General features: G+C 39.2%; 1 protein-coding gene across 4 annotated transcripts in view; it reads right to left on the bottom strand.

The window, feature by feature from the left end:
- The window catches only part of LOC128690369 (protein shuttle craft-like), a gene marked incomplete at its 5' end in the record, with an annotated part of 249,204 nt that overhangs the window by 75,420 nt on the left and 158,924 nt on the right, over positions 1-14,860 (bottom strand). For all 4 annotated transcript variants that reach the window (XM_070089620.1, XM_070089621.1, XM_070089622.1 and 1 more), the window contains 1 exon segment: positions 9,246-9,343. In XM_070089620.1, coding sequence (XP_069945721.1) covers positions 9,246-9,343 — 98 coding nt within the window.

The raw sequence follows: 14,860 nt of genomic DNA, 5'->3' as shown, positions 1-14,860 counted from the left end.
TTCAGTATGCTCCACTTTCTTGGTTTGCCTGCCCCCCCTCTCATCTGCGACTGCTTGACAGGGTAAAGAACAGAGCAAGACGTCTCATCTCTCACCTGGACCCATCCCGGATAGATCTGTCATTTCAGCAGAGCCTTCAACACAGGAGGGATGTGGGTGGCCTTACTGTTATGTACAAGGCCAATATTGTCAAAGTACCACACTTGGATCCACTTTGAGGACAGCGTGAAACAAGCTTTTATGCCACAAGACGGACAGAAAGCAGCAACTTCACTCAGGCTGTACCCTTCTCCAGAACATCACTCCATCTGAGATCATATATACCCAGGACGACTCGAGTATGGAACAAGTTCATACAGCATAATGATGTCAACAAGATAAAGTCAGTTGATCAAATGAAAATGCTGGCCCACAGATGGCTCCAACTTCATCCTGTTCCCTACTTGTATGTCTCATATCAATAAAAATGCTTTCAAATGAGATGATGTAGGTAACAGGTCTTAGCTTGCCAATAAAGTTAGGAATCCTTAACCTGTAAATAGCTTGTCAATAAAGCTAGGGTTCCTTAACCTAACCTTGTCAAACCCTGTGTAAAAAAAGAGGCAGGCAGGCAGGCAGGCAGGCAGGCAGGCAGGCAGGCAGGCAGGCAGGGAGGCAGGCAGGGCAGGGCAGGGCAGGGCAAGGCAGGGCAGGGCAAGGCAGGGCAGGGCAAGGCAGGGCAGGGCAGGGCAGGGCAGGGCAGGGCAAGGCAGGGCAGGGCAGGGCAGGGCAGGGCAGGGCAGGGCAGGGCAGGCAGGCAGGGCAGGCAGGCAGGGCAGGCAGGCAGGCAGGCAGGCAGGGCAGGCAGGGCAGGCAGGCAGGCAGGCAGGGCAGGCAGCCAACCAGTTAGCCAGCCTGCCAGCCAGCCAGCTCACTTCCCTACTACCCCCACTGCCTCCCCCCCCCTTACTGCCTATCCCCACCACTCAGACTGCTGGAGAGCAAGGTATTCCTTAGCTTGGCTTAGTTGCAAAAGTGCACTGAATTACCACTCCCACAATACAATGCGGGTGCATAGATTTTTTCCCTACTGCGCACACTTACCACATAGACCCAGCCTATCACATGTACGCTTATCAGCTCTCTCCTGCTCAATCTGAAGGCACTAGAATTTATGCGTACTAGTACATCAATAACCCTGGCGTGTAAGCCGTACTAGTACGTCGGAAACCCTGAAAGGGTTAATGGCTGACTAAGTTCCATCTTGCATTCTTTAAATACCCTGGGAAACAACTTGTTGGGCCCTGGAGACTTATTTTGTTTCAATTTATCTTATCTGTTTGATAACCATGTCTCTCATAACAGTAATATTAGCTAATTTGAATTCTTCAGGAACTGAATAATTGTCAATTTCTGGAATCTCATTTACACTCTCCTGTGCAAAGACTGACAAACTGATAAACAATAGTCATTAAATAGACAACAGATTTCCAGTTCGTCATCCGTCAGCTGTCCATTCCCAATTTTCAGAGGTCCTACCTTTTCCCCCCACCTTCGTCCTATATACCCAAAAGAACCCTTTTGGATTAGTAAACCCTGCCATCACATAATTGCTACTACATAAAGGACATGCCCAGTCTGGGCCAACAGGCCTGCTGCAGTGTTCATCCTTTCTACATATGCCCAACATATTTTTATGCTATCCAAGCCATAGCTTTTGTAACCTTTCTTTCTCATATACCAGCTGACTTTTCCACCACATGTATGACTACTACTACTACCTCTACTTGTGTGGGCAAAACGTTGTCAATAAAGGATCACATTATACTGCTGTGTCCGACCGTGAGTCTGGCAGCCCTGCTGCCAGATGCATGGCTGTAAGTCGAGTGGTTGTATGTCGCGCAGGTCATAAGTTAGATGGTGAGTGTAGACATCTGCAATCTCTCAATATCACTAGTAGCCAAAGCCAGAGTCAGCACCTCTCTCCACATCTTCTGGACATAGCTTCCCAAAACATTTCAAATATTACTGCTTCACTTGTCTTGTTTTTATTTACTGCATTCATCTCTAGTATAGATGTGGTAAGTTCCTGAATATTTGATACAAGTTAAGAAAATGTGGTTTTTAATTCTATGTTGAAGACAAATGGCACAAAGTGGACAACTGAGTGAAGAAGCCTTTTGCACAGGCAAAACATCTGGGTAAAGCTCCTCTCTGCAAACTGTATCATTTATTTTAATGTAGTTGACACGAAGAGTATGTGTCAGGTGATTCACCTCACTACTACCAACTTGGCCCAATATGCCCACATTAACCCTCCCCACAATCTTTAAAGTTTTCAAGTAATAACTACCAGAATGAGAGAGACGTTGTACTGTAGCAAAATATTAAAAAAAAAAAAAAAAAAATATTGGCAAATCTGAAAGTATCTGAAACATAAACAAACAAAACAAACAAATTTTATTTCTTTGCAAGATTACATTGAGATCATGAAATTACAATAATAAGTTGCAGTCCAAAGAAAGCCACTATCATGACTAGGCATTATGGGCAGACTTAATTTAATGGCTTACAGACCACTTAATACTAAATAAATTGATCATAGTTTGTTAAAGTTGTACATCTGCTTTTATTTATAGAAGACATTAACTGAACTCAAATTACAACAGTTTCAATAATAAATATTGAAATTATATTATGGGAATATAACATTTTGAGTTGTTGAAAGTAGTTGACAGTATGAGAATGCTACAACTGGGTGTAAGGCACTATTGTTTTGGGTAGGTATTTTTACTACAATGAAGTATTAATGTATGAAATTTGGGCATCTCGTTTTGAAGTTTTAAAATTTAGGCAATTGAGAAAATTTTTGGTAAAGTTAAATATGGAGTATTGAGTTTTTACTTTAGGGTGATTACGTGGTTTTTGAGAAGAGTCTTAAATTGATGCTCAGACCAGGTTACTTTAGAATTTACTGGTAATGAATTCCAAATTTTGGGGACCTTTATGTGCATAGGTTTCACAGTGTGATATGGACTTGGGGTACATCAAAAAGAGATCTGTGTCTTGTGTTATGGTCATGTGTCCTGTTAAGATTGGTGAGGAGAAGTTTGGGTGGAGGGTTTATGTTTGAGTGTAGTGTTCTATGTATGTAGTAGGCACATAAATAAGTATGGATGTTCTTCACGGTGAGCAGTTTTAGACTTTTGAATGCTGGTGAAGTATGCTGTTGGGAGTGGGAATTTATCATCATTCTGACTGCAGCCTTTTGCTGGGTTATTAGGGATCTTAGGTGATTTAGTGAATGATACAGTGCAAGGAGAGCTGATTGTGGAACATAGTACCATATCTCTGACAGTATGCCTACTGTCTTAAGAGATTTTCTTGGAAATTTGTTGTACATGTGTCTGGAATTTGAGGCTACTGTCAAGGTGGATTCCTAGGAATTTTCCCTCTGAGTCTTGTGATGGGTGATCTGTTTAGCGTTATGTTAAGTGGAACATTTGCAGCTTTGTTTCGAAACTGAATAAAACAGGTTTTGTCAGTATTGAGGGTAAGCTTATTAGTCATCATCCAGGTAGATATTTTCTGCAATTCAGCATTAACAGTGTTGGCCAGTACGACTGGGTTTGGGTGAGAGAAGACATATGTTGTGTCATCTGCAAATAATATGGGGTTGAGTAGCTGTGATGCATTCGGTAGGTCATTGATGTAAATGAGAAAGAGGAGTGGGCCAAGGATACTTCCTTGTGGGACACCAACTGTGATTGGTTGAATGGAAGAGTTTACTCCATTTGTGTACACATATTGGCTTCTGTTACTAAGGTATAACTTTAGGTAGTTGAGGGAGTGCCCTCTTATACCATAGTGTGTTAATTTAACGTGCAGTAAATCACGGTCAACTGTATCAAAAGCTTTACGTAAATCAATGAAGATTCCCAGCAGGACTTCTTTCTTCTCGAGAGCAGTGTATATTAGTTCTAGCATGTGCATAATAGCATCATTTGTGCTTTTATTAGTCCTGAATCCAAACTGACAGGGGTTTAGTATGTTGTGAGAGATGAGGTAGGAATAGATCTGTCTATGAATTAATTTTTCAAAGATTTTAGAGAGAAGAGGTAAGTTAGAAATTGGTCTATAGTTATTCAAGTCCGCTTGATCACCTCCTTTGTGGATCAGGGTGACCATCGCTATTTTGAGAATTGCTGGGAAGGTGGAGGATTCGATGGATTTGTTAGTGTTGCAATAATTGGCGACAGTACTTGTGAAGCTTCTTTTGTACATAAAAGGTGGCAAGTTGATTAGGTCAGGGGTTTCAAATAGAATTAGAGCTAAAGAAGGAGTAGCAATAATGTTGAAGGATAAGCTATGGCAGGAAAAGAGGGACTATAAATGTATTAATTCAAGAATTATGTAGAGTAAAATAAAGATTGGATGTGAAAAGTGGGTTAGTATAATAAGCGTGTATGCACATGAAGAAGAGAGAAGTGTAGAGGAGAGAGAGAGAATTTGGAAAATGTTGAGTGAATGTGTGGGGAATTTTGAATCAAGTGTCAGAGTAATGGTGGTTGGGGATTTCAGTGCTAGAGTGGGTAAAAATGTTATGGAGTTAGTAGGTAAATTTGGGGTGCCAGGGGTAAATGTAAATGGGGAGCCTTTAATTGAGCTATGTGTAGAAAGAGATTTGGTAATAAGTAATACATATTTTATGAAAAAGAGGATAAATAAATATACAAGATATGATGTAGCACGTAATGAAAGTAGTTTGTTAGATTATGTATTGGTGGATAAAAGGTTGATGGGTAGGCTCCAGGATGTACATATTTATAGAGAGGCAACTGATATATCGGATCATTAATTAGTTGTAGCTACAGTTAGAGTAAGAGGTAGATGGGAAAAGAGGAAGGTGGCAACAACAAGTAAGAGGGAGGTGAAAGTGTATAAATTAAGGGAGGAAGAAGTTCAGGTGAGATATAAGTGACTATTGGTAGAAAGGTGGGCTAGTGCAAAGATGAGTAGTGGGGGGTTGAAGAGGGTTGGAATAGTTTTAAAAATGCAGTATTAGAATGTGGGGCAGAAGTTTGTGGTTATAGGAGGGTGAAGGCAGGAGGAAAGAGGAGTGATTGGTGGAATGATGAAGTAAAGGGTGTGATAAGAGAAAAAGGTAGCTTATGAGAGGTTATTACAAAGCAAAAGTGTTATAAGAAGACAAGAGAATATGGAGAGTAAAAGAAAGGTGAAGAGAGTGGTGAGAGAGTGCAAAAGAAGAGCAGATGATAGAGTGGGAGAGGCACTGTCAAGAAATTTTAATGAAAATAAGAAAAAATTTTGGAGTTAAACAAGTTAAGAAAGCCTAGGGAAAGTATGGATTTGTCAGTTAAAAACAGAGTAGGGGAGTTAGTAGATGGGGAGATGGAGGTATTAGGTAGATGGCGAGAATATTTTGAGGAACTTTTAAATGTTAAGGAAGAAAGGGAGGTGGTAATTTCATGCACTGGTCAGGAAGGTATACCATCTTTTAGGAGTGAAGAAGAGCAGAATGTAAGTGTGGGGGAGGTACGTGAGACATTACGTAGAATGAAAGGCGATAAAGCAGATGTAACTGATGGGATCATGACAGAAATGTTAAAAGCAGGGGGGATATAGTGTTGGAGTGGTTGGTACTTTTGTTTAATAAATGTATGAAAGAGGGGAAGGTACCTAGGGATTGGCAGAGAGCATGTACAGTGGACCCCCGGTTAACGAACTTTTTTCATTCCAGTAGTATGTTCAGGTGCCAGTACTGACCGAATTTTTTCCCATAAGGAATATTGTGAAGTAGATTAGTCCATTTCAGACCCCCAAACATACACGTACAAACGCACTTACATAAATACACTTACATAATTGGTCGCATTTGGAGGTGATCGTTAAGCGGGGGTCCACTGTATAGTCCCTTTATATAAAGGGAAAGGGGACAAAAGAGACTGTAAAAATTATAGAGGAATTAGTTAACTGAGTATACCAGGAAAATTGTACGGTAGGGTTATAATTGAAAGAATTAGAGGTAAGACAGAATGTAGGATTGCGGATGAGCAAGGAGGTTTCAGAGTGGGTAGGGGATGTGTAGATTAAGTGTTTACATGGAAGCATATATATATATAGTTTTTTTTTCAACAAGTCGGCCGTCTCCCACCGAGGCAGGGTGACCCAAAAAAGAAAGAAATTCCCCAAAAAGAAAATACTTTCATCATTATTCAACACTTTCACCACACTCACACATTATCACTGCTTTTGCAGAGGTGCTCAGAATACAACAGTTTAGAAGCATATATGTATAAAGATACACAACATATCCGTCCAAACTGCCAATATCCCAAACCCCTCCTTTAAAGTGCAGTCATTGTACTTCCCATTTCCAGGACTCAAGTCCGACTATATGAAAATAACCGGTTTCCCTGAATCCCTTCACTAAATATTACCCTGCTCACACTCCAACAGATCGTCAGGTCCCAAGTATCATTTGTCTCCATTCACTCCTATCTAACACGCTCATGCACGCTTGCTGGAAGTCCAAGCCCCTTGCCCACAAAACCTCCTTTACCCCCTCTTTCCAACCCTTTCGAGGACGACCCCTACCCCTCCTTCCTTCCCCTATAGATTTATATGCTTTCCATGTCATTCTACTTTGATCCATTCTCTCTAAATAACCAAACCACCTCAACAACCCCTCTTCTGCCCTCTGACTAATGCTTTTATTAACTCCACACCTTCTCCTAATTTCCACACTCCGAATTTTCTGCATAATATTTACACCACACATTGCCCTTAGACAGGACATCTCCACTGCCTCCAACCGTCTCCTCGCTGCTGCATTTACCACCCAAGCTTCACATCCATATAAGAGTGTTGGTACTACTATACTTTCATACATTCCCTTCTTTGCCTCCATAGATAACGTTTTTTGACTCCACATATACCTCAACGCACCACTCACCTTTTTTTCCTCATCAATTCTATGATTAACCTCATCCTTCATAAACCCATCCGCCGACACGTCAACTCCCAAGTATCTGAAAACATTCACTTCTTCCATACTCCTCCTCCCCAATTTGATATCCAATTTTTCTTTATCTAAATCATTTGATATGTGAACAGTATTTAGATAAAGGTAGGGAAGTTTTTATTGCATTTATGGATTTAGAAAAGGCATATGATAGAGTGGATAGAGGAGCAATGTGGCAGATGTTGCAAGTACAGTGGACCCCCGGTTAACGATATTTTTTCACTCCAGAAGTATGTTCAGGTGCCAGTACCGACCGAATTTGTTCCCATAAGAAATATTGTGAAGTAGATTAGTCCATTTCAGACCCCCAAACATACACGTACAAACGCACTTACATAAATACACTTACATAATTGGTCACATTCGGAGGTAATCGTTATGCGGGGGTCCACTGTATATGGAATAGGTGGTAAGTTACTAAATGCTGTAAAGAGTTTTTATGAGAATAGTGAGGCTCAGGTTAGGGTGTATAGAAGAGAGGGAGACTACTTCCCGGTAAAAGTAGGTCTTAGACAGGGATGTGTAATGTCACCATGGTTGTTTAATACGTATATTTATAGATGGGGTTGTAAAAGAAGTAAATGCTAGGGTGTTCGAGAGAGGGGTGGGATTAAATTATGGGAAATCAAATTCAAAATGGGAATTGACACAGTTACTTTTTGCTGATGATTCTGTGCTTATGGGAGATTCTAAAGAAAAATTGCAAAGGTTAGTGGATGAGTTTGGGAATGTGTGTAAAGGTAGAAAGTTGAAAGTGAACATAGAAAAGAATAAGGAGATGAGGGTATCAAATGATTTAGATAAAGAAAAATTGGATATCAAATTGGGGAGGAGGAGTATGGAAGAAGTGAATGTTTTCAGATACTTGGGAGTTGACGTGTCGGCGGATGGATTTATGAAGGATGAGGTTAATCATAGAATTGATGAGGGAAAAAAGCTGAGTGGTGCGTTGAGGTATATGTGAAGTCAAAAAACGTTATCTATGGAGGCAAAGAAGGGAATGTATGAAAGTATAATAGTACCAACACTCTTATATGGGTGTGAAGATTGGGTGGTAAATTCAGCAGCGAGGAGGCGGTTGGAGGCAGTGGAGATGTCCTGTCTAAGGGCAATGTGTGGTGTAAGTATTATGCAGAAAATTCAGAGTGTGGAAATTAGGAAAAGGTGTGGAGTAAATAAAAGCATTAGTCAGAGGGCAGAAGAGGGGTTGTTGAGGTGGTTTTATCATTTAGAGAGAATGGATCAAAGTAGAATGACATGGAAAGCATATAAATCTATTGGGGAAGGAAGGCGGGGTAAGGGTCGTCCTCGAAAGAGTTGGAGAGAGGAGGTAAAGGAGGTTTTGTGGGCGAGGAGCTTGGACTTCCAGCAAGCATGCGTGAGCGTGTTAGATAGGAGTGAATGGAGACGAATGGTACTTGGGACCTGACTATCTGTTAGAGTGTGAGCAGGGTAATATTTAATGAAGGGATTCAGGGAAACCGGTTATTTTCATATAGTCGGACTTGAGTCCTGGAAATGGGAAGTACAATGCCTGCACTTTAAAGGAGGGGTTTGAGATATTGGCAGTTCGGAGGGATATGTTGTGTATCTTTATACGTAAATGCTTCTAAACTGTTGTATTCTGAGCACCTCTGCAAAAACAGTGATAATGTGTGAGTGTGGTGAAAGTGTTGAATGATGATGAAAGTATTTTCTTTTTGGGGATTTTCTTTCTTTTTTGGGTCACCCTGCCTCGGTGGGAGACGGCCGACTTGTTGAGAGAAAAAAAAAATTGTTGTTTATGTCTCCTGCCTTGTTTTTAAGGGCGTTGATGATGAGCAAAACTTCTGTTGGGTTGGTTGGGGCTAGGAATAGTGTATTCGGGTAGGTGCCCATGAGGTAGTCTGATGGACAGGTGTTTGAGCTTGGGATTTTGCTTGCTAGATTCTTTCTTATGGTCAAGAAAAAAAAACATCGAGTCTGTTTGCCGTTTCAGTTGGTGGGGGTAGGGGTTCATCCGATTTTGTTAATTTGATTGTTTTGTTTTTGGATATCTTTTTAGTTCCTAGAATTTCAGATAGGGTTCCTAGAATTTTAGATAGAGTTACATAATGTTATTTTTTCATAAGTTGCTGATTTCCAGAAATCAATTCTGTGCATTATGAGTGTGTTTACTGTACACGTACATCATCCCCTCCTATACTCACATATTGTACACGTTAACTTTCTCACAACTTACTTCATGGGAGATTTACGGGTCCAGACTGGAGCCGGCACCTTCCTTTGTCCTTGTTCACGCTGAGTCACAGTCAGTACACTTACGGGTGGCAGATAACACTGGTAAATAAAATGACAAATATAAACTCGGCTAATTCTCATTTCTTAAAGACATAATTATTTGAATTATGATGTTTATACACCTCTGGCAAGACAACTATTAAATGAATGATGGTTAATGTTCGTTTTCTTTTTGGGTCACTACCTCTGTGAGAGAGCTAGTGTAATAAAAAAAGTTGTCAAAGACTACTGTGAAGGTGATAAATATTCCAGTTTTTTACCTTTCTAGCATACTTTATCAGACAGAGAGAGAGAGTTAAACTCATAGAGGTCATATAGTGTTTGGGGAATAATAAGTATCCAGGTTCAGTCCAAGGTAGTGAAGGGTAAGTCCAACTCCTTGACTGAGAGTCCCTAACTGGCATCATGGCATCTCCCTTGAGAGGTATGCTTGGTGTTTTAATAGAGAAGCTACAATAAGAGGTTATAATATGTAGTGCAAGTGTAAATGGAAACAGTAAAGGTGAGGGAGTTTGATCATCGCTCACCCGAGTCAGTTAATATCTACCTCTCAAAACATTACAAGCAAACATTACCAACTTTTTTCCAGACATTATCTGCTTATATTTTATTATGAAGTAATGCTGAATATAGAACTTTAGTCAGCTATGAATAACTAATTTGGAGATTATTTTCATATACATAATTTTGTATTTCTAAAATTCTTTAATTTAATGATTCTTGCATATTAACCCTTAAACTGCCCAAACAGATCTATGTTCACATGCGTAGTGCTCCAAAAGTAGATCTACATTTTTTTTACATATTTTCAAAAATAACAAAAAAAAAAAAGTAGATCAAAGTTTTTTTTACAGGTTTTCAAATGTAAAAAAACAAAAAGAAAATCTACATTTTTTTTACATACTTTGAAATGTTGAAAAACCGTAGATCTACGCTTGGACAGGTTTAAGGGTTAAGGAATAAAATCAAACAACTTGTACAGCTTATTTTCCAACGTTCATCTGGAAAGATGTTTATTTTATAAGAGTAACTAGGAGACCAAAAAAAAAAAAAACCTGTTTCCCAGGGAAATGATTTCCTATGTTATCATATTTCTTTAGTGATTTACTTTAAGGATGCAGAATCAACAACAAATAGCATTACATCACAATGGTTCTCCCTAAATTGTTCTATTTCTTCAACAAATATTGGGCCATCTGAATCATGATGTCTGTGCACTTCTGATAAGACAGCTATTGAATGAATACTCGCAAATTTGACTACCTCATCGTGGGGAAATGGTCAATGTGGGGGAAAAAAAAAACTCATTCTGAAGACACAGGGAAAAAAACAGCAAGCACCAGATGAGCCTAGCCCATGGCCGGGCTTCGAGACTAGTGAGACTTTCAAAACTCATCGAAGGAATATCAAAAGTAAAAGGTTTGAAAATCATAGCATTACTTAGAAAACATCCATCTATTTGCATGTTTCCAACTAGAAGTTATGTATGTGACATGCCAAGTTGAAGTCACATACATGTATACTTGTAGGTTTTACAAACTAGTCCATCAGACTGAATGTTCTCTGGGTATTTTACATCAACACAGTTTCATAGCACTACATTAAACTCCTAAAATTAGCTAAAAGTAATATGGCTCTCAAATTCACTGACTGCCAAGGAATTACCAACATTTTAGTGAATATTATGGAAACACCAGAACACTGCTGAAATATCAAATATGGGTATACAGTATGTACTTAACAAAAAATTTACTTGTGAATTTAACAGGGTCACTTATTATATATAATACGTACTGTCATCACATTTTGAGCTTATAAAAAAATAAGAAACAAGTACAGACATTGCAAGGGTGCACAATCAAGATGACCAGTGGTTAAAACCTATGGCTCACAACTGAAATAATCTAGGTTTGATTCCCAGGCTAGGCTAGATACAGGTACAGTACTGCATATAAGAAACAAACTATGTCTATAAAGTGGAGTACAGTATACAGTGGAACCTCAGTTTTCATTTGCTCTGGTTTTCGTCAAGTTTGGTTTTCGTCAAGTTTGGTTTTCGACTACTTTTTTTGTCAAAATTTTGTCCCAGTTTTTGTTCATCCGCTCGGTTTTTGTTAAGTTGACAGTGGTCCACCATAACAAACACGTCCATCTGCCTACACCCACACAAAGTATCCCACGTGTTCTGAGTCAGTCCGGCTTTGTTTCTCGGTGAGTGAGCATTACCCCGTGCATTCATCCAAAACATTTCGTAATAATCCACTGCTTTTGGTGCTTGTTTATTGAGTGTGACTTAAATAAGCCACCATTGGGCCAAAGAAAGTTCCGAATGCCAACCCTTTGATAAAGAAGGCGAGAAACATGATAAGAGTTCAAGAAAGAACTCGTAGCAAAGTGTGAAAGTGGCGTACGCATGGCTGGTCTCACCATTGTGTACGGAAGGGGAATCCCCCTCCTTATGAAAGGGGATTCCCCTTCCAAGCAATAACCTCTCCTCCTCCCTCTCCCCTCCTTGCCGTCTTACATACGCCAACAAGAGTCTTCAATAAGGGTAAAAGAGATGTTAAATGTTCATTTATCCATTTCATTAGTCATTTATATTTATTTCTCATTGTTTTCTTTATGTAAAACTAGTACAGGTCCTCCATCACAAATCCGGCATCACTGGGACTTGTAGTGTACCAGATTACCGAGTTTGCCGGATTACAGAGTGGTTAGGTTAGAATACACTTAATAAAATTAACCAACTTGACTTACACGAAGTTCATTGAACATTGGCAAAAATCGAACATTTCCACTATACCTACCATCCAACTTACGACCTGCTCAACATACGACCACTTGACTTACAACCATGTTTTTTATGCCAGATTTCTGGGAAATAAACAACTGTTTGTATTGTACACAGTGTTTATCCTAAACCTTACTGTATAAATACAGTACTAACAGTATAAAAAGTAAAGTAAAAAATGAAATACCAAAGTAAAACAATAAAATAAAATCATTACAAAAGTGTGATATTGATATTCAATAGTAAGGCTTGACTTACGTCCATTTTGACTCATGACCAGTTGGTTGGAACCAAGCTTGGTCGTAAGTCGGATGGTACCTGCACTACGAGCTCAGTTTCAAGGCACTTTTCATCGTGAAACCAATCAAAATCATATCTATTTCTGTAATAAATCTTCCATTCTATCAAATGAGACTGAAAAAATGAGAATACAACCACAAAAACCATATGAAAATGTACTGTAAAGAGGCGGCTAATGGCTGAGAAGTGAACTCCCTTATTTATCGTCCTTTTTTTTTTTTTTTAATTTTTGGTGTACATTAAGGAGCATCTTTCCATCATACATTGCCCAAGTTTCAATAAGATAGTCCAACAAACAACTGAGAAAAAAAAATATTCACCAAAAATCATTTATGGCAAGCCCAAGCCAGGTACTGGAAATAAGTCACTTTGTTTGACTTTTTTTTTTGGGTTATTCTAGGTTCTCTATACATACACTGCTATGTAATCTCCATAACTGTATTTGTGTATACCTGAATAAACTTACTTATTTACTTAGTTCTATTGTCGACTGAGTACAAGAACCAGCAATTCACCTATTTCAACTACCCACTAAAGTGGTCAGAAATTGGCAACTTGGCCAATTTCACACAAATTTCAACAGATGCCAATTTCAAAATAGGGTCCAGAATTAACCCTTTGACTGTCGAAAGGCCCAATCCTGAAGTGTCTCCTGGTGTCGCAAAATATTCGAAAAAAAAAAAAATTATTTTTATGAAAATGTTACGATTTTTCTGATTGTTTTAGTCCCCCCAAAGAAAATTTTCCATCAGTACTTACCGAGATATAGAGTCCTGAAATTTGCTGAAATTGATCTGCGAGCGGCAACAGAGGCGACTGCCGCTCACCCGGTAAATTTTGATTTACTTGTATTCGATGGTTTCTTGTTTTTTTCACTATTTTATTTTTTCACATAACTTTTGTGGCCTGTGAGACCAAATTATTGTGCAATGTTCAAATATACACTCGTTGAATGTAACACAATTATAGCAAAAACACTCTTATCATTATAATGTTGCTAAAACTTGTTTACACAAACAATGTAAACAAATGTTTATTACAATTGTTTTATAATATATATACATATGTACAATCACTGGACACTTTTCTAGAAGTGCTGCAGCTTGTGGAATTCTTTGAAACATGGGTATAAGCACAATGGTGTCTTACACTCTTCACACATAAAACGAGTGTCTCTGCGTTTTTGTGGGCGTTTTGTGGCATGTCCACAGACAAAACACCTCTTCTGAGCATTTTTCTTGGCAGTAGTAGCAGGCAGTGGTATGGGGTAGTGATCACCAGGCCTCAGACGAGAGGACATGTGTTGATAATTTCGTGGGCGCTGGTCTATTGCAGGTGTTGTTTCTTGGTACTTGAATATTATTTGTCTGATGACTGACAAACAAAATTCACCACACAGTGGACCCCCGGTTAACGATATTTTTTCACTCCAGAAGTATGTTCAGGTGCCAGTACTGACCGAATTTGTTCCCATAAGAAATATTGTGAAGTAGATTAGTCCATTTCAGACCCCCAAACATACACGTACAAACGCACTTACATAAATACACTTACATAATTGGTCACATTCGGAGGTAATCGTTATGCGGAGGTCCACTGTATTTGGGTTTCTTCTTGGTCTTCAACTTATACATATTATAAGCATTCAGCATGGAAATGTCAAGAAGATGGAAAAACAGTTTTATGTACCACTTATAACTCTTGCGAACACAGTCAGCAAACCCAATCTGCATGTCACATTTGTCCACTAAGCGCATATTGAGGTTGTAATCCATCACAGCTGCAGGTTTTACAATGGGTTCATTGGTCTCTCTATTCTGTTTGCCAGTGTCTACCATTTCGTGTCGGTGAACTGATGTCAGCAGTGTGACATCACGTTTGTCATGCCACCGAAATGCCATGATGTCATTGGCAGCAAACACCTGCACTTCACCTCTACGACTGCCAGCATCGAACCTAGGCATATGTTTACGATTTCCACGCACTGTGCCACACACATCTGTCATGTTCACTAGCAAGAAATCACTGAGTATAGGGCTTGTGTACCAGTTGTCAGTATATAAAATATGCCCCTTACCAAGATATGGCTCCATCATTGTTCTAACCACATCACCAGAGATACCCAGTAACTTTCTGGTATCTTCCATTCTTTTACCGCCAGTGTACACAATTATATCCAAAACCAAACCAGTTTTGCAATCACACAGAACAAATAACTTTATACCAAAGTGTTTCCTCTTGCTTGGTATATATTGCTTGAATGAGAGTCTTCCTTTGAACAAAATCAAAGACTCGTCAATAACAAGCTTCCTGAAGGGATAAAAATACATACAGCTCTTTTGTTTCAGGTACATAAACACACGTCTGATCTTATATAACCTGTCGCTTCTGTCAGGCCTGGTTTTGTCTGAAAAGTGTAACATACGTAACAGTAACACAAATCTATTCACTGGTATAATGTCACT

This window comes from Cherax quadricarinatus, chromosome 29, assembly GCF_038502225.1.
Source record: "Cherax quadricarinatus isolate ZL_2023a chromosome 29, ASM3850222v1, whole genome shotgun sequence".
Lineage (NCBI taxonomy): Eukaryota > Metazoa > Arthropoda > Malacostraca > Decapoda > Parastacidae > Cherax > Cherax quadricarinatus.
The sequence above is the reverse complement of the archived record's forward strand: the minus strand, read 5'-3'. Positions and strand labels throughout refer to the sequence as shown.